Genomic DNA, 21283 nt, shown 5'->3' on the forward strand with positions numbered 1-21283 from the left:
ACAAGCCCACATTTTGGACAGGGCATCGGCAACCACATTTCCTTTCCCCTTCCTGTACTCAATCTCGAAATCGTAGGACTAAACTGCAGCCAACCACCTCTTCTGCTTCATGGACAAATTGCGCTTTGTAAGAAAGTACTTGAGTGTCCTATGACCCGTCTTGACCTTAATCTTGCCACCATATAGGTAGTAGTGCCATTTCTCGAAAGCATGTAAGATAGCTAACATTTCCCGATCATAAACATGATAATTCAATTCCTTGGCCTCAAATTTTCTGCTCTCGAAAGCTATAACTCCATGCTCTTGTCTCAGAACAGTCCCCAGGCCTTTGCCACTTGTATCTGTCTCTACAATGAAGGGTCGTGAGAAATCCAGGCATGCAAGTACAGGTGCATTACTCAAGGCATCTTTGAGGTCCTCAAAATTGAGTTGTGCTTCTTCTGACTACTTGAATGCATCCGTTTTCAACAAGTGAGAGGGGCTTCCCTCTTGGCAAAATGTTCAATACATCACCTGTAAAAAGAAGCAAGACCCAAGAAGGGATTCTGTGGCTATGGCCACTCCCTTATGCATTTGGATCCACCCGAATTCCATCTGTGCTCAGAATGTATGAACAAGATACTCAATCTTTTGTGCCATGAAAGTGCACTTGTTGGTTTTAGCATAAAGCTGGTCAACCTCAGAAGTTCTTGACATGATTAATGTGTTCCTGCTTATCCTTGCTGTAAATGAGGATGTCATCAATAAATACCAGCACACATTTGTAAAGAAGGGGCTGCAAAATCTTGTTCATGAGTGCCTGGAAAGTAGCTAGTGCATTGGTCAATCCAAAACGCATGACTTTGAACTCATATAAACCTCTCTCTGTGTGAAAGGCTGTCTTGTACACATCTCCTTGTTTCATTTTCATTCGATGGTAGCCTAACCTCAAATCGATCTTAGTGAAAAATTGAGCACCCTTGAGTTCATCCAACAGGTCATCTATCCTTGGGATCGAAAGCTTGCTCTTGATAGTGGCCTTATTCAAGTGTATGTAGTCAATGCTCATGTGGTATGAGTCGGTTTTTTCCTTTACCAGGAGTACTGGCAATGCAAAAGGAAAAGTGCTATGAGAGATAAAATTCTTCTCAAGCAATTCTCGCACCTGTGTTGCCACTTCTTTCCGTTCTACCTTAGAAAGACGGTACGGGACCTTATTAATTGGCTTGCTACCTGGATCCAAGACTATGGCATGATGAACATCTCTCCTTGGGGGCAATTGTGAAGGCATATCAGCAAACACATCAGCAAATTCTGAGAGCAATTTCTGCATATCACAATCCTCAATGCGGGGAATGCTGCCCTCCTTAAATACTGACACATTCAGCACATAGATGGCACACTCCCTTTTGAGCTCTTCAGCCATTTGCCTTGCTGAAATGACCTGCAATTTAGGGGTTGCAATACCATGCAATGTTACAGATCCCACCTCTGTGGACAAAGCTGGCTGACAAAGCATTTAAGTCCATGCTGATTTTGCCCAATGATTTCAATCAATGACAACCTAGGACAGCATCTATTGGGCCCATATCCAACACATGAGGATCACCTGCAAATTCATAATCAATCATCAGAGAACTTGACTCTTGCATCCTGCGAACAGATTTGTTGAGCATATGCTCTCCATTTTCCACCTCTACTCTCAGCCCATGATCTATTTGAGTAGCAATCAGGCCACCTTTTGTAAGGTTTTGCACTTAATAAAATTGTCAATGCTACCTCTATTCACCAACACGTGAATAGTCCTGCCATTAATCATCCCTTTCAATTTGATAGTTTTAGCACTTTTGGCACCGATCAAAGCGTGAAGGGAGATGGCATAGAGTGTTGGCTGGGCATCCCAATGAATTTCCTCCTCATCCACAGGAGCATTACCACTAGTACCCTCATATGCATGAAAAGGCATAGCAACCTGATGCTCTACAAGAAAAGATATAAGCCTAGGGTCTCGCATGCCATGAGTGGGCTGAATGTCAAGTGATTGCATGCCATGAACATCATGATCAGTAGCACCACCCGGATCAAAAGGAAAATCAGTTCCCTTCGTGGCTCCAATATCAAGAGCCTTGTCTGAGAATCACGTGAGGAATTTGTGGCATCAACCATATCCTCTTCATCAGAGAGTTCAATGATCATGCTAAGCTTGGCTGAACGAGTGTTTTGCTTCTTACACACATCCCAATACTGAGGGGTCCATTTCTCCTCACACTTATTCGTATTGGCTTTCTTCGTATTGTCCATTATGGCCTTGGTATACTGGAATTGCTGATTTTTCATTTCCAGCAGTAGGCTTGGTTCCTGGCTTGGCCTGTATGGCTTAGCATAGGGCATCTTACTGCCCGAAACAGTAGGAAACCGTGGAAAGGGTGCTGCTGCGAATTCCGTATCATTCCAATCACCCAACTTAGGCTTCTTCTTAGCCTCATAAGGAGCACCATGCATGCTGCCCGTACAGCCACGGAACACTCAATCCATTGATGAAACGCAGCAACTTCCCTTTCTCAGATACGTCCTGTACAAACAAGGAAAGCCTCCAGAAGCGTTGCAAGTACTCTTGGACCGTGCCGGCGGTCTGCGACAATGCATAGAATTCAGCCAAGTACTGATCCAAGATGAGTTGAGTACCCTTTGACATTTACGCCCTGTGAGGCCGCATTGTACTAGCCAGAGCCGGCATGGCCTGGTGACGTGGATTGATCGACATGATGATGAGGATTGTGGTGATGATGATGATGATGTCATTTTTACTAATGATATGACTATGCACTACTTATTAAGACTTAGAATCCACCATGGGTGATGCTTGTTTGGTAGCTTCACTCTTTCTGCTTGTTGTATCCAGTTTTCGACTAGTCTCAGAGACCCATCGGTCTTTCGTAGACTACAATAAACTTTGTTTGTTTGTTTCTTTCTTTCACACAAGATACAGAGGACCTAGCACATATGTGGAAGGATGATCGATTGGCATCGCAATAGCCTAATATTTGGTATATCGTGATACCTATTCTCTCTCCCTCTTTTTATATGGTATGAGATATCAATCTTGGGTGTGGAGACCCATCTTAGTGGCTCCACATCTTAGTTTTTCTTGTTGTATTTGGTCTCTTCAATCTCATAGACCCTTCGGCCTTTGAAAGACAGTAATAATTTTTTCTTTCCTTGGTTGGCAAAACAAGCAACAAGAAACCTCCAATTCTTGCGGAAAGTTGGCATGGGCCAAAGCAACCTACACAAGCATATAACAAAGTGTAAATCCATGGTTGTGTATCTCTCAACAATGTGGATCGTACCAACATATGGAACAAAGTAAGCAAAGCTACATTCTTTCCTTGGTTGGCAAACAAGCAATAAGAAACCTCCAATTGTTGCGGAAAGTTGGCATGGGCCAAAGCAATCTACACAAGCATACAACAAAGTATAAATCAATGGTTGCGTTATCTCTCAACAATGTGGATCATACCAACATACGGAACAAAGTGTTCAGAGCTACAGTGAGTAGGTAGTGTGGTGTAGAGTGGCAACAATTAAGTAAGTGTGCTGCTCTATACAAAGTGTGCCGATGGTCTCTTAAACTTGCAAGGAGTCACGATGATCATGAAGTGCCCTAGAGACACCATCATTGCGATCAATCATTTCAAGTTGTTGAATGAGGTGTGACCAAATGATAGTCAACATGCCAGGTGCAAGAATAAAATGGTTGCTAAGAGCATGGTTTCAATGAGCCAAACACATACCTAGAGTGAGCCTTGTGACGCCTCTCATAAGAGAAACAAGAGTCTTTCTCAAATGACGAAGCTATGGGCCCCCCCCGAGAAAAAACAAAGAGAAAGAAAAAGAAGAGGGCAGGTTATCATTGATTTATTTTAGATGGTCACTAGAGGGTTTAAGGTGAGGAGGTGAAAAGGGTTTGAGGACATCTTCTCGAGGTTTAGGGAGAATAGGGAAGGGGTTTCGTGCTATGATAGATTCGTGGAGATAGTAGTGTTATGGACCGATTGTGTGAAACATAGCAAATGTGGATACAATTAAAATATCGAGTTTTGAAATTGCTAAATCATGAAAATGAGATTATCGTAGATTGATTGTCCAATAGGCGTAGAGCACCCTCGTGAGAGAATTTGGTGCTATGCTGATGTTTGTATGCAAGATGTTAGAGAAATGAGTGTAAGCATGCATGCACGGTGATAGAGAAAGATTTTAAGTTGAAACATGAGGATGGATGCCCCTCCATTTGTTGTAAGTTGACTTAAGGATATCTTCCCGTTTAACCCTATCGTTAGCCTTCACTTAAGGACATCTTCTCGAGGTTTAGGGAGAATAGGGAAGGGGTTTCACGCTATGATAGATTCCTGGAGATAGTGGTGTTATGGACCGATTGTGCGAAACATAGGAAATGTGGATACAATTGACATATCGAGTTCTGAAATTGCTGAATCATGAAAATGAGATTATCGTAGATTAGCCATCCAATAGGGGGAGAGCACCCTCTTGAGAGAATTTGGTGCTATGCTGATGTTTGTATGCAAGAGGTTAGAGAGATGAGTGTAAGCATGCATGCACAGTGGTACATAAAGATTTTAAGTTGACACATGAGGAGGGATACCCCTCCATTTGTGATGAGTTCACTTAGGATATCTTCCCGTTAAACCCTATCGTTAGCCTTGACTGATAAACCTACCTTTTAGTGCATCCTCATGTACCCGTCTCTTTCCTATACCCCTTAGGACTAGATACATGAATGCATTATTTTATGAATAATATTGGCCAAATTTAGACACCGTTCTGTCTCATCAAGAATAGAGGATCCAATTGTGGATAAGGGCATAAAATAAAGCTATGTCAATGATAATGTCAATTATACAATTGATCACGGAGCCATAGCAATACTTGTAAAATGTATACAATATCAGCATCATATATGCCTCTACTATAACCATGTTGGTAATATTTTATCGATCAAAACGTGGATGCTTACAAATAAACCTTTTTAAGAAGGAAAAAGAGAAAAATGCCCCGTCTTTTTTCACAAATACTGATAATTTTACACACAATAAATTTGTGTGTCATGGGATTGAAGATATAGTACTAGAACGTGTCGAGTACACATTTGCTCCAAGTTGAAGGGTAGGACGTTCAGGAAAGGGGTTTGATGCTATGATAGATCCCTAGAGATAGGATTGTTATGGACCAATTGTGTAAAACATAGCCAATGTAGATACAATTGAATGTCGAGTTCAGAATTTGCAGAATCATGAAAGTGATATTACGGTAGATTGGCCCTCCAAAGGGGAATAGCACCCTTGTGAGAAAATTTGGTGCTATGCAAATGGTTGTATGCAAGATGTTAGAAATATAAGCATGCATGCAAGGTGGTAGAGAAAGAAAGAAAGAAAGAAATGAATTTTATTAGAGTCTTCGGAAGACCTATGGGTCTATGAGACTGAAAGAAAACCTGATACAAATCACAGTAAGGGTGGAGCTACTGAAACGAGCATCATCACTCGTGCTTAACCCTAAGTCTGATCATACGTTTTCAAATACATTTGGATGTAACAATGAAAAGAAAAGGATTGGAGCGGAGCGGAATGCTCCGTATGTCATGTCGCCTTGGCTGGTGCATAGCCGGTGATGGGACGCTGGCGCCTGTCAAGGAGTGCCGTGCGTCTCGGTCTCCTGGACGAGGCTCGACACAAGGCCAGAGCCACTGTGACTCCTGTGGGACGTTTCCTAGATCAAAACAATGATGGGAGGTCCCCTAGAGTGATCTGTGTGTCCCTTCGATGTCTCGTGTGTCGTGCTGTGGTTGTCGGGTCGGGGTCTCTGTCACATCTGCGGCTAGAGACTGGACAATCAATATCACTCGATGGGAAGAACTCTGTGATCCTGCTCTGAGAGGTGTTTGATGATGTGGCCAAGCCCCGTCAACTGAGTAAGTACTCTGTGTGTCGGACCCCCTCGTGAATGAAGGCTGCGAGGCATCTCTGATCTGGGTAGGCGAGGAATCTGAAAAGGAGCCCGGAGCTGTCTCTAAAGAGGCAGTGGTAGCGACCTTGGATCTCATAGTACACTGGGCACCTGAAAATAAAATGCTCCTCCGACTCAACCTCTTGACAGTCGCACAATATGCATAAGCGATGCTTCCTAGAAATCCCCTCTGCTCTGCTGCTCTCTATGCAGAGGCGGTGTGATGATACCTGAAACTGTCCAATGGAAATCCGTAGTGAGTGAGGCATATGAAGCTTAGTGTATCCCGGTGGTGTGATGAATCCCTCCTCCGAAATACGAAGATAGTATAATCTCTGTAGAAACTCAGCTTCACTGGAAGCTCCCTCGGCTCCAACCAGGTCCTAAAGGTGTGTAGCTGTAGGAGATTCTCTTGAATGACCTGGTTGGTGTGTGGCCCAATCGAGATGGGGGGTGGGAGTACCGGAGGGGCATCTAAACTGTACTGAAAAGGAGGTATCCTATCGATGTGGAAACCTAGTCTCACAAACCATCCGTGAGTCCGTGCATACCAGCATTGCTTGTCTCGCTCTGCTGCCAATCTCATGGAGGAATCGAGAGCCAACAATGGCAACCTCTGTGTCCCTGATGTGCAGTCCCCATATGATCTAACTCGGTGTATATGTGTGATGGTCTGAAAGGCTGCATCTAGCTGGAGTGGAGAAGCACCAAACTTGGCCTGAATGATGTGATGTGGTACAGACAGTTTCCCCCGGATCATCCGTGAGAGCATGAGGATCTGCAAGCGCTCCACCCGTGTCCACTCTATCTCTGACATGTAAGGCCCCCAACAAGGGCTGCCATACATACCAGCTGGTCGGACGAAGGAGTCGAAGAGTCTTAAGAGCCTTGGTCCGAGGGTCCTGGAAGTGGGAGTGAAAGCATTGTCTCTCTACCCAAGCCAGTGAGGCGTATCCCCTGCTCAGTTTGTTGGCTTGCATCGTTGGTCTCATCGTGAAGATCGGGCCGGAGAAGATGACCCCAAAGTAAGTATATGAGGATACGATCTCAACTAGTGACCCACCGAAAGTAAAAGTAACCTGTTTCCGTTGCATGTTTACTCGAGAGGTGTTAAAGATCATGACCTTGGTCTTGCCAAAGTTGACCTTCAAATCATGGGATAAACAAAAAGCCTGCAGGGCATCCAGGTGTCGCTGGAGTCCCTCTGGTGTGGACGACAAGAGTGCCACGTGATCTGCATAAAGAAGAATCTTGATGATGATCTCGGCAAGTGAGCAACCGGTCCCTCCGAACGCCCCCATGCAAGTCTCTAGCTCATCGATGTAGAGGAGGCCAAACAGGGTCGGTGATAAGGGACAACCCTGTTTGACCCCTATGGTACTCAGGATCTCATCTGTCCAACCTGCGCCTGTACGAACTCGGCCTGAGACTCTCATACAGTGCCATGACTGCCCAGATGATCTCTTGATCAAATCCCAGTGTCTGTAGGCGTGTGATGAGACGAGCTCGAGGTACTATGTCAAAGGCTTTGTGGAAATCCACAAAGCAACAATATACCCTCTCCTTCCGTGATCTGGTCTCCTCAATGACACTTCTGAGTGTGAGTATGTGATCCATAGTCCCATGGTCTTGCCTGAAACCGGCCTGACCCTCAGCTTTGAGCCCTCTCATCTCTGTGAACAGGCTAACCGATGCAGGTGTCGTGCTTCCTATGTGGTGTGTGTGGTGTGGCTAAGCGTGGGGTGGCGATAGTGAAGAATAGGTATGTGTGATCAGCTCCTGGAGGGAGTGGTGCTACGGTGAAGTCGGTGATACATGAAGTGAAGGTAGGGGATTCCATGATGTAATCTACTACACTAGTGGCCCCCGCATGTGGGAAGCAAGTAAAACCACCTGAGGACGTAACAGGCCCGTTTCGGTTGGATGAGGTCCCGGTCATATACCTGCTCCATCTAGGTCCATGCCTGGTAGCATGATAGGGTTGTCTCGGAAGTTCGGGAGTGGTGCCTGGCGCGTGCTCATCTTGATGTTGAAGTCCCCAAGTGGGCTGAAAGGTCTGGGATATCCTGATGTAAGGGTGCATATGGGGATGTCTCACCTTCCTCTGGTGCCACTCTGGCGAAGTGAGATGTGTGTGGCGGGAAGTAGCATATTACTATGAAAAGGTCACGGGTGTCTGTGTGTCGGATCCGGATCCGGATCCACATGAATCGGGAGTGTGTGCTCTTCCTTTCAACGGAGATGGCTCCAACGAGGGAAGACCTGTACAATACTGCGACCCCGCCTGATCCTCGGACTTAACCTGTATCCCTCGTCTCATCCCTAAAGGCTGACTCCCAAGTGTAGCCATTGACTATCGGTAGTGGACGCTCTGGGCTCTGGTGTGTCTCCGTGTAGAAGACTATGTCTCGTTTTGTATAAGACCCCAAGAAGTTCCCTGGGTTTGACCATAAGGTACCATTACAGTTCCAAATGGTGCAGTTTAGGGTCTCGGAAACTTGAGTCTCATAGGCCCCGTCCCCCTAGGAGGTATGGGTGGGAGCCCGACGGGTGCCGGTCAACAACCTACCATCTAAGACCACGGCCCATTTTCCCTCCTTGTGGGCAACGCCCCGCTGCTGCAGAAGAACTCGTCGCTCCTCAATCTGTAGTGGTGTCAAATCCTCGTCCATGGACAGGGTGGGATGTTCTCGTAGAGAGGCTCGACGTCGGAGTGTTGCTAGTCGAGCATGTGAATCTCTGAAGTGAATGACTAGGGGCTGCTCTCGGTTGGGATCTCTCCCAACACGCCATGCTCCCTCTATGCCATGGTTTGGGACTCCCATGGTGGTGGTCACAAAGGTGATCGTCTCCTCCATGGACGTCGTAGTGGTGCTGGTGCTGTCTCGCATGATCCCTTGTATCCGGATGTTGAGGGCCTTCGAAGCCCTCTGCTGCTGCTCCCGTATGGTGGCTGAAACGGTTGCCTTTGCGGGCTCCCGTTTCGCCACGTCCTCCCATCTAGTCGTCTCTGCTATAGCCGACTGTATCGTGGCTATTTGTGCCTCCATCTCTATGACTGGGGTCCCTTCAGGCGCTACTCTGAGGGTCCCGAGCTCCTCTCGAAGCTGTGTGATGTCGTGTCTGAGTCCCTGGATAAGGGTGCCCTGCTCGTGTATAATGCGGGCCTGCTCCTGGGTGTATTGGGCCTGCTCCTGGGTGTAATGTGACACATGAAGAGGGAAAACCCGTCCATTTGTTAATTTTAAGTCCACCATTCAAGGACCACCGTCCCATCACACCGTTGTTAATTTTTTAGATTCTCTTTGACTAATACCTGGATTAAGTCACTACTTGCAGTCCAGTCAAGGTTTTCTAAAGCAAGATGTTGCATGGTGTACATTTGTTTGGAGTATGGCGGCCGGGCTATGGTTTACAAATCTGTTCACTTATAAAAAATAGCATGACAGTGGTAAATATTTTTTGTGGTAAACGGCTTGGCTCAGAGGTTAGTTGCAGTACAATTAAGACCACACAGCTTTGAAAAGATTGGAGTTTCGTTTTTGTGACATTTCAAATTTGTGCATACATCCTGATGTGTTTGGACCTATGAGCCAAAGCGGTGTTAATCAGACTATGTTTGAGGTTATCTGATACATACCGATTTGAAAGTATCCTATCGCGATGTGTAGATATAAAAAGATAGCAGGAATAGCATGTCTATATTCTCAGTGCCAGTGACTGAAACTGTTTTAAGGAGAATGATTTACTAGGCTGAAATGACAGGTTTGGTACATACCTTGACATTGAGGCTCTATGCTGCAGGATATGTATCATTTTATGGCTTTAGATGGACCTTCAACTCCTGCTATTGACCGGGGTGTAGCACTGCACAAAATGATAAGGCTAATAACACTGGCACTAGGGGGAGAAGGCTATCTAAATTTTATGGGAAATGAGTTTGGACACCCAGGTAATATTACTTCAATTGCCTTGTGTACCTGGATTCACATGTGTAGAGGTAGATGGGTGTATTTCTTATCTGTTATAGTTCCACTAGGACTTTCAAGTTATGTCGATTTCTTTTTCATTCTTGTTGTCATTTCTTATGTCAGTGTATGCCCTTTATTGCAGAATGGATTGATTTTCCAAGGACAGATCAATATCTTCCTGATGGAAAGTTTGTACCAGGGAATAATGGCAGTTTTGACAAATGCAGGCGAAGATTTGACTTGGTAATAAGTGCAATTTGCTATGCCGCATTCTACTCATTTAGACATGGTTTTGGTGCACATCATCCTGCTTACTAACCTTCAGAGTATACCTATGGTTTAAAATACAAAGTACCTTCTAGCACTTTTAGAAAAGTGACGTTAAAGTTTCTAAAATGAATATTGGTGAGCCCAGAAAATGTTGAAAGGAGTTTGGCTTGATGAAAGGCCTAAGTGAAGGGGCTAGGCAAAGAGGTAAGTCTGCATGATACTGGGTCCATGCTTGGGAAGTTAGTCCTCCTTAGAACAAGAGGTAAACCAGTTGCTTACAGAAGGGATGACCTTCTGCAATTAAGGGTGTGCGCTGATTAAAATTTCTTTTTTTTGCCGACAATGGCACGGCAGATGAAAAATAAAAAACAATATGTTTAAGTTGGAGATATCTGGCAACCTGAGCTGTAAGTGTTCCCATTGATTCAAGGATGACCTTCACTAATTTTTTTTCGCCGACAAAGGCACGACAGATGAAAAATAAAAAACAACATGTTTAAGTCGGAGATCTCTGGCAACCTGAGCTGTAACTGTTCCCATTGATTCAAATACCACCCATGTCATCATTCAAGCTCCACATTCACAGTCATGGCAGACTCCTGTATAGAGACCACATGCATGGTTTGATGTGTACACTCTTTAGATCTTTCTACCTGCAGATTATAGGAATTGTATTGCAGTGAGACATGTACAGTCCTTAAAAGGACCAATGAGAAAACTTAGGGTTGAATGATTGCCCATCAGCTGTTTGACAAAAACCAGAAGTAGTCAATGAGCCAAAGAATGATTTTGTTTGATTTTTGAAGAAGAAATACACCGATGAGTGAGAGTACCCAAATGAGATTGAATCTCGTTTTCGAAGTATGCGGGCTCATGACAGTTTTTGAGTTTTTACTCTTTTGTGAAACCAAGTGATACATAAATCTGTAAGAAAAAATAAAGACTGGTACACCAATTGTCTTTGAATGGTGTGTGGCTAAAGTAAAGATTTGCAAGATCGAATGTGAAATGTATGCATGGGAGTGTTGGAATATGAAGCCAAAGTGAGTCAAAAATGTGTGTTCTAGGTGGTCTAGGTGGTGTTTTATAGTCTAGTGAGTCCTAGATGTGCCACGTGTCATATTGGGAGATATCCCATAGACATTGTGACTTTCTAGAGTCTAGTGTCACACTATATAGTGTTGTACTTGTCTATTGTCTATTACAACAGTCAACATCAAGCTATGAATACATTGTGAGTATTTTGGTTATTGCCTTGCACTTGTACTTTCTTTCCTTTCCATTCTGCCATTCGTTATGCTTTCCATATTTCCATTCTATTCCTAGCTAGCTTCCATGTGCCTTCCTTCCTAACCCTTCCCTTCCTCCTTGCTTCTCCATGAGGTAGAGGGTGGCCGGAAAGAGAAGCTGCCCTCTCTTCTCTTGGAGGAGTTGCCCTTCCCTACTCCTCTCCATTTAAGGCTTCATCAACATTGGGATTCTCCTCCAGCGTTGTCTTCTCCAACTTGAGCTTCTGCCAACTCTCTTCCCTTGGTGAGCTCTTCTCCTTCCTTCAGCTACAAAGACGTCTTGAAGTGGTGCTATTTCTGTTGCTCTCTCTGTGACTTGCGGACGATGTGACGCTTCTATCTGGATCTGGAAGCATAATCACGACTTTCTGTCTTCAGGAAAGTTGTAGAGGACCTTGAGTACTACAATTTTTGTTTTTACAGCTTTGCAATCCGAGTTTTCTATGAAAAGATATAGCTCTTGCAAAAAGTGACGAAAATTATTCCTGTGCGCGGATTTTGTTCTTGAGTTCAGAGGATGATAGTTTCCAGCCTACTGTCACTATCTTCATCTCCACCTCCATCTTTTGCTGCTCCAGTTGGTGCCCCTAAAATGATATGTAACTGAGTGTTTGGTTGTCATTGAGTCTAAAGGTCCTCTGCCTTGGATAGTCCTTCTAAAAGGATGTATTTGTTTTCCTATTTTGGGGTGTGGCTTCCTAACATGTCCCGTTATGAAGCCAAGGGGGGATGTACTATGGGAGCCATGTATTGGCATTAATAGGCCTATTTGTTTATCAAGCTTGGCTTGAGAGTTCCAGGATGTTGGTGCATTGGTCTCCTAGACCTTTGAGTCGATCATGCATCCATGCATGATGAGCCTCTGAGCCATGCTAGATGAGCTTTCTATGTTATGCTCACTAGCCTCTGAGCCATGCTCACTTGCCTCTGAGATTGTGTGGAAGCCATGTCTAGTTCTAGATCGGCATGCACAGTTTTGATGACCGTTATTGTCATGTTCTGTTATTGGTTCCATTCCAGTAGTCTCTCACATTGCCTTCATGGGGGGGTGTTGGAATATGAAGCCAAAGTGAGTCAAAAATGTGTGTTCTAGGTGGTCTAGGTGGTGTTTTATAGTCTAGTGAGTCCTAGACGTGCCACGTGTCATATTGGGAGATATCCCATAGACATTGTGACTTTCTAGAGTCTAGTGTCACACTATATAGTGTTGTACTTGTCTATTGTCTATAACAACAGTCAACATCAAGCTATCAATACATTGTGAGTATTTTGGTTATTGCCTTGCACTTGTACTTTCTTTCCTTTCCATTTTGCCTTTCATTATGCTTTCCATATTTCCATTCTGTTCCTACCTAGCTTCCATGTCTCTTCAGGGAGACCATATAATCCTAACATTGGATGTGAAACAATCCAATGCCAAGCCTTCATAGTCTTGAGTATGCATTTTTCTGTACGTGAAATGTCTCGACTAATAAATATAGTGCCGAGAATGTTCCAGCCTGCATTGAAGGTGGGTGCCACATGACAGTGTCTCCCATGTTCACTTGGATACATCATGTGGCTGAACAAAGTAACACATCAAATAGTCTTCAAGCAATCAGAAAGATAGATATCATATTGAGTGTGAAAAGGCACTCTTTAGCCTTGAAGTGCAGGTGAGACCATAATCAGCTATATTACACTTTCCTTATCTAAAATGAAGAGTTTCAAGGACCAGCCATGCATAGAAGTGCATTTCCTGATTGTGTACTGCAAACGTAGTCCCTCTGCCATGAATTACATCGGCCACTCAAACTTTACATGATCCCCTTTCTAGAATGTTAACGATCAGCCTTTCAAAAGCATATTTTTTTCCTTTTGTAAGAAGTATTTCCCTGGCTTAGATGCAAACAAGGCTTGTATTGGTCATAGGCATCCTATAATTTTGTGTGCCTCCACTTGTGCCTACTCTTTTAATAAAGCAACAATCCTCCTCTTTCTTCTCCTCTAATGATTGAAACATGGCAGACTTGCAGTGGTGACTTAACCATATTATAAATAGTCAGTATTCCAGGCATCTGTACATACAGAAGATACAATGGCATGGCTACATGGGTTGTAGTCCATTCTTGGGTTTGGTCAGCGTAGAGTCTGTCAAGAGTGGAGGTGGTGCAGATCTTGAAGGAGTTTTGGAATCTTATTTTCATCAGTGTGGGGGCTTACTCCAACCTGGCTCAGCTGTTAGGATTCGGGCTAGAAGACTGTTATCCCCATGTTACAACATTGGATAGATTCAGGTCCTGCATGGCAGAACTTAAGGGACTCCACATCAGCTAGGTTAGGTGGCTACCAGAGCAGGTGTGCTGTTCAGGTCTGTCCCTATGAGCTGGCCAGCTGACAGTGCTCTTGAAGCCTATAAAAGGAGGTCATTGGCATCTGCTTCAGCCAACTTTCTCCAGTTTGAGGCAATGTTGGAGCAACTTCTTGGGAGCTTGCTGAGGAGCATGCTTCTAAACAACCAGTTTTTGTTTTTTGTCTGCTTGTTTTTTTTTCAAATCAGGTTTGCTTTTTTGCCCTTGCCCCCCTGCGCGGGGGGGGGGGGGGCGTGGCCACTGTTTTATTAAAAACATGACACAAAAGCATCGATCTGAAAAATCCCAATTGGAAACAGCCAAAGCAACCTAAGGTAAGAGACCTCTGGGAAACCAACCCGAGCATATTAGTAGTCACATGAGCCGACAGTAAGTGTCTTAGTAATTTATCCGTAAGAAATTAAACTACAGGAATACAATGTCAGGATATCTAACCAGCGTCCAAAGCAAAAAGGAAGTTGAAGAAAATATTGTCTCAAAGTCTTTAAAATAGAGTGATAAGCTATCTTGGGCAGCCTGAGAAGTGCCTATCAGTTGTGCCTAAAACCTGTGCAAAGAGCTACCAACTTAAAGTATCTGAAAGGCACGCCTCTCAGTGGTCAATAACTTAGGGCAGCATGTCTTCTAAATGTCCTATGAATCACTTAACAAGAACATCAACAAATCTTTGGGAATAGTATCTTTACGCCTATGAGTCCCTAAGCATGGGTCCAAAGGAGTCAATCAATTATGAGTGGAGGACAATCATTTGAAGCAAGCTACCATGCTTAAATTGCTGGTAGAAATTCAAAAAAGGAAAGTGTTACTCAATGAAAGTGGACAAATAAAAGTCAAAATCCTAGGACTATATGAAAGACTATATGAGAGAGGTCCTGCTTCCTTTGTGGATTCTCGGAGGATATTTAAATGTCTTCCTTCTAGCTAGTAAGTCACCTCAAAGAGGAAGTACAAGGAGAATCCAGCAGATTGATTCAGCCATACCCTTGGATTAGGATCTTCTGAGTGTCAAGTTTCATTCTTGGGCCACGTGGCTAGGACCCTTTTTACAAGATGAGGGATCCCACATTAGGTTGTGGGACTACGAAGATAAGACAGGGATGCGTTGGTCTTTGATGTTCATTCTAGGGGCAGGTTATCCAGATTTTCGGATCATGTTCTTATGCGTACTGCATTTCAGCTTTCAGGGTTGTAGGTCATGAGTCAGGATGGTATCTAGACCCTAACTCCAGTCACATTCCCTTGGGCTCATGGAGGCTTTCGCTCTATGGAGGTTTCCCCATAAAGTATTTGTAGTGGAACCCCGGGGATTGATGCAGGGCATCGAGAGAAAAGCCTCCCCTTCTTTCAACTCATGGTTAGTAATGCCAGGAGATTTCAGCTCAACCTCAAAGGCACTAGAGCTCCTTGTTGGGAGAATTTTTAGATTTATGCGGATCTGTAGAAATCCATTTGGAGCAAACTTTGGAAATCCCACAGGAATAGAAAAAACATTGTGTTCTTCTGTCTTTATATTCATTGAGAGATTGTAGTGAACCAATAGAGGTCAAGGTTTGGGGAAGATTCCACATGTACTTATTCCTCTTTGCAGCTGAGTCTATCCAGCAAAAAAAAACCCATGCAAAATGACAACAACAGACGTTGCTTATGGGATTGCAAATAGCAGAGGATCGTTTGGAACGGGATCGCTAGACTTTTGAGAACTTTTATGCAGTCTCCTTTCTTCCTGACTTCGGCAGGAGTAGCATGGCTTTCTCTTTTAGGACCTCAGGTGTCCTAAGAGAAACCTGACTCTTCTTGGGCTCTGTTCGATGACATTTTGGTTGAGTCATGTTCTTTGGACGATGTTGTTGGCTCTCTGTACAAACTTGTGCATGCATCTGTGGATACTTCATGGGAATCTTCCGAGCATATCAGCGTGGCATATTCGGAGATCCAGATGTACAAAGGTTTTGGATGGTTCCTAGGTCCTCCGCACACATACAGTGGCTAGTATCTGGACAGCCACGGTATACACCTTGGCAGCCATTTGGTGGACCATGTAGGAGTCTTTACGAGCAGTTTGTACCAGGATGAAGGTTTTCTTGAGGGAGTGAAGCGGCTTCCCATTCTTCTCGGAATCTCCCTTAGGGTTGAGGTGGCACTTTCAGCCTCAACCTTGGATATTTTCTAGCTCTTGTATAGGAGTTGGATTTACCCTATTTGGTTTTATTTTCTCATGTCTTGCATGACGTAATTTTTCCTTGACCTTTTCTCTCGGCGTTTCATTCAAACTTAATAGAAGTCTCTTTTTTGAAAAAGAAAAATAAATGACATCGGACAGTGAGTTAAAACAAATCCTAGGGTTCCATGGTACTCTGATCTGTAGGGCCGGTTCAAAATCCACTATCTTCCTCACAAGCATGCGTGGATTGGGAGGTGGTTTCTAGCATTATTTTATGATGGGTACACACATCCACTACTGCTAGTTTATTGCTTGCATGTGGAATTGATCTTATTTTTACTATCCGGAGTTAGTGGGAGAGATGCATTGGGACCTCTGCTGCGTCTGGAGAGAGAGAGAGATTGTTCCTTGTATTTTCATGCTACTCCACTTGGGATGTTGCGCAATAGACCACCCCATGGTTGGTTATTCATTTTATAGGCCAATATGGTGAGGATCCTTTGATTTAGGTTAGAACTATTTGATGTGAGACTAACGACGGATCATCTGTGACAACAAGAGAATCTAAAGCCTCTCCACTTGAGGCCAATCTACCTTTGATAGGTTAGGCACCCAATAAGCACTACCATGCATACATGTTGGGTGAACCAAGGAGTCAGAGAGAAAAGACTTGGTATGGGGATCCTGGAAATGAGAGTGAAAGCTTTGCTGCTCGAGTCTAGCAAGTGCGAAGTATCCTCACTCAATTGGGCTTGCATTGCTACTCGCATCGTGAAAATCAGGCTAGAGAAGATGTAGATTAGGGCAAGCTATTAAAGCAATGGAGGTCAAAGCCAACGAGCCAAACTGCACTGCTGAAAGGAATGCAAATGAAGTACAAAGTACACATAATAATGAAACCCTAGGACAAGGTGTCGTAGTAGTACCTAGTGTACTAAATGGCACATGTCATAAGTACCCTAACCGTCCTAACTACCTATATCTAGGCCTACAAGGCACATACCAGGGAATAGAAGGCACCAATGGATAGCCCATGGGATGGCCTACAAACCCTCCTCCATGGTATGAATTGAGGTACCCTGCACATGTTCATCCTGAATGGATGTAGCACATTTCCAAGATCAAGTTACAAAAGGTACTAAGTTCAAAGCTTGCCGGAAAGCTTCAAGGAAGAGATTTCGTAAAGAGATCTGCCAAGTTGTCTTTAGTAGGAACATAAGACAGCTGAATATCACATGCTGACAATCTCTCTTTGACATAGTGATAATGAACCTCAATATGCTTTGTGTGGGCATGGAAAACTGCATTCTGTGCAACAGCCAAAGCACTTTGACTATCAGTGAAGATGACAATAGGAGCTATTTGACACATATGAAGAGCTGCTCTATACTCAGCCTCATAGTTGGAAGTAGCAACAGTAGTCTGCTTCTTGTTGAACCAAGAGATGCATGAAGTACCAAGCACGAAAGAGTTGCCCTTATGTGACACATGGGCGTCAAAACAACCAGCTCAATCACCATCAGTGAATCCATCCATTACAAGTGAATCCACCCATGGCTGCAACTCTCATGGGGCCACAAACATCACTGTGAATCAAGTAAAACTTTCGGTCTGCACCAACTCTCCCATCCAAGTAAACATGCTTCACAGACATGCTTTGAAGACATATGCATCTTAGGATGCCTTTGAAAATGATTGTTGGTTGCATGCCATGCAACCTGAATTAAATTAAATGCATCAGAATGACACTTGGGAAATCACACCTCTTGTGCTCGTGCTGCTACATAGACGACTACTTAGAATTGGTAGGCATGTTTTTTTAGGTGCTGCTGCATGTGTGAGCATTTTGGAGCTTTCCATCGTCGGAAATCACTTCTCTTGTGCTCTAGCTGCATAAGTGGCTACTCCGGAGCCGCATTTTGGCTGTTTTCTACCCTGGCCCAGCTTTTTGAAGTATTTGAAGCGACCTTCGAGCTATTCCAACACCTACAAGTGCTCCACCTTGAACATTTTCGGCCTGCTGCTGCATTTCGGAGTGATCTTGCAGCTGCCTTGCTCCCCTTTGCTGGTTTCTCATCTCGGACTAAGAGCTCTTCACCTCTCATAGCTGCTCCAACCTTCACCTGTGGAAGCTCCAACCTTCACCTGTTGACTGTTGTACATCATATATACTTGTTGTAACATCATATTCCAGCTTCTCTTGCCCCCCACCCCCCAGGTGCCATTTACTGTCCATTTTACCTCTCCCACAAGGGTGCCTACCTGTCTTCAAGTTTGGAGCATTTTTCCTTGCTGTAATTTTGGTCAAAGTCACTTGGTAAGCTCCTTCTGCATTGACTTCTTTTCTTAGAGTCTTTTCTTTTGTCCTTGGAATTGTGGAAAGGCCCCGTGTTGCCTTTGAAAGTCTTTTTGCAACAGGTACACTTTGTGACTTGCTATTACTTCATTATCTGATAGTCTAGTCACTGTAGACAATGTTCGATATGTACTAGGCATCCGCAAAAACCTCATATCCATTTCAGCCATAGCTACTTGTGGATATCAGGTTCTCTTTGATGGTATTAGGTGTGCAGTCTATGATGTTACACATGCCTTCACAATGGTGTTTACTGGCACATTGCTTAGAGGACATTACAGACTTAATGCATATGATAGATGCTTGGATGATGCTAGACTTGCGGATGCAGATACTCATTGTGTTGATGATTCTACCGTGGTGGCAGATACTCATTTATGGCATGAGAGGTTTGGACAGCTCAACTTCAGAGCTTTGGTAAAGTTGCATAAAGAAGATATGGTTGTTGATCTTCCTTTGCTTGCCCTGTGCCACAGAAGAGAATCCCTGAATTGCGCCACAGAAGAGAACCCCAAGTGTGTATAGGATGCACCACCTCCATCGGTAATCCCTCCATCCACTCTGTGCATAGTTGCGCGAGTTGTGTTGAAGATGATGACCTTGGTTTTACGAAGGTTAACCTTCAAGTCGAGTGTTAGGCAAAAGATAGGAGTTGCATCTAAGTGTCGCTGGAGGGCTCTATTAAGGATGAGATTAAGATAGCATCGTTTGCCTACCGCCTAGTGTCGCAATGGTGTTGAGCTCGTCTATATAGACACTAAAGAAGGTTGTTGACCCTGTTTCATCCCAGTATTGCTCATGGTCTCCTCTGTCCACACTGCATCTTTTCGAACCCTTCTTGAGACCCTCACATAAAGTGCCATGATTGCCAAATTGATCTTCTGACCATATCCAAGATCTTGCAAGCGTCTAATAAGGTCATTTCTGGGCATGGGGCCAAAAGCTTTGTGGAAATCCACAAAGCAGCAATAAACCCTTTGTCTCCGTGCTCTGGACTCCTCAAAACACCTTTGAGTGTAAGTATGTGATCTAAACTTCCTTGATTGGCTCCGAGCTGATACCTAATGCATATCCATCCTCGCGTTGAAGTCATGAATAAGGAGAACTTTGCAGGAGTTCATGATGTTCAGGTATAAGACTACGTAAGGTGAGGCCTTAGCCTCCTCACGTAGATTTCTAGCAAATTTGAGTTCTTGGGGAGAAGGTAGCATATTGCAATGAGGATATCCTACCGGCATGGGAATTCGATCTGGATCCACAGAAATCTAGAATGTGTGTCATGTCTCTTGACGGAGATTGTTCCAATGAGAGATGATCTATATAGTACTGACACTCCTCTCAATCCACGTACTCCACTTGTCTTCTGAGTCTTCTCACATCTGTATGTTGCCCACATCTATCCCTTGACTATAGACCAAGGGCACTCTAGGCTTTGATGTGTATGTGCATAGAAAGCTATATCTCATCTTGTATAAGACTCCAAGAAATTCCATAAGGTACCATTAGAGTTCCAAACAAAGCTAGTTAGGGTCATCTTTTTTTTCAAAGAAGCTCGAAGAGCAAAGCTCATGGGAGTAGATCATGCAAGACATGAGAAAGACACCCTCAAAGAGCAAGACCAAGCTCATGCAAGACAGTGCCACCTCAACCTTGCAGAGAAGTTCGAGGAAGTTTGGAAGCTAGTCCACTCCCCAAGGAAAACAGTCCTTCTGGTAGAAGCTGCGCGGGAAGATTTGTGCATGCTCACCAAAATGGCCATCAAGGTGTGTACAATATTTGCTCAAATACTTGCCAATGTGTTCGCATGTCAAGATCTCGGTGCACTGCCCACTTCCCCTTCTTGTGGGCAATGTCCTGCTGTTGTATAAGGATGTGCCTCTCCTCTACATGTAGTGGTGTGAGGTCCTTATTCTAGTAAATCTTGGCGTGAGCTTGTAAAATAGATCGTCTATGAAGAACTCCAAGGCAAGCCAGAGTGGCCCTATATCGGATGAGAAGAGGTTGCTCTCGAGTCTCGGGTGGGGTCTCATTCTATGCGCTAGATGCCCTCAATCTCTTACTCCGAGACTCCCAGGGTGCAAGCCATGAAGCTGGTCACAGCCTCGATGGAAGTGGTGAACGTGCGAAGCGTCCCCCGAACTCTGATGTTTAGAGCCTTATCGGCTCTTTGTTGCTGCTTCAAGATGGTGGCGAAAACAGTGTCCTTCACCGGCTCCCGTTTCACGACGTCCATCCATATGGGAGTCTCTGCGCAATGGTCAACTGCATGGTGGCTATTTGTGCCGTTAGTTCTGGCCCACTGCTTGGGCCGGTGGCTATGGCCACCACCTCCTTACGAAAGTGTGGTATCTCCTGACCAAGACTATATGAGGCTATCTTGCTCCATCTCTCATGGATGAAATCAGTGAACCTCCATGACAATCTGCTCTCAAGCCTCTAAGTCGGATCAGAATACCTCTCATCCCTCTCTTGAGTTCGTTTAAAATTCAATAGGTCATCTCCATGTAATTGTGCTAAGTTCACTTGTCATTCCACATTGATTGTCTTGATCTAAATGTCAAACTCATTCACTGATGTATCCCGTTTGTACCAAAAACCTTTTAACTCTTCCTCGGTTTAAAATTTGGAAGGGGCTTACACTCAATCATCATAATCAAATCTAGATGGAAATATATTGTGTGGGGCCTTTAAGCTTCTAACAAAGACAATGGTAATTTGATTCCTTTTTTAAGACATATTTTCTTTCTCTTTCTTCATCTTTCTTATTTTTTAAAAAACTTTTCAAGTCGTATCTATGTGATATCCTTCCCTTTTGTTCTCTCTTTTCACATTCTTTTGATGTAATTTCCTTCCCTCTTTCTCTTTCTTTTTCCATTTCCGCT

The 21283-nt window shown here is 44.1% G+C and overlaps 1 protein-coding gene across 1 annotated transcript in view; it reads left to right on the top strand.

Annotated features, from left to right (window-relative positions):
• SBE2.2 (starch branching enzyme 2.2) overlaps positions 1-21283 on the top strand; it is a 185093-nt gene that overhangs the window by 125674 nt on the left and 38136 nt on the right. The window contains exons 18-19 of the mRNA XM_087402084.1: positions 9808-9955; positions 10117-10217. Coding sequence (XP_087258210.1) covers positions 9808-9955; positions 10117-10217 — 249 coding nt within the window. The remainder of the gene's footprint in view (positions 1-9807; positions 9956-10116; positions 10218-21283) is intronic.

The sequence above is a fragment of the Dipteris shenzhenensis genome, chromosome 30 (assembly GCF_047967505.1).
Source record: "Dipteris shenzhenensis isolate YYH24624 ecotype China chromosome 30, Dip_SZ_1.0, whole genome shotgun sequence".
NCBI classification, from domain to species: Eukaryota; Viridiplantae; Streptophyta; class Polypodiopsida; order Gleicheniales; family Dipteridaceae; genus Dipteris; species Dipteris shenzhenensis.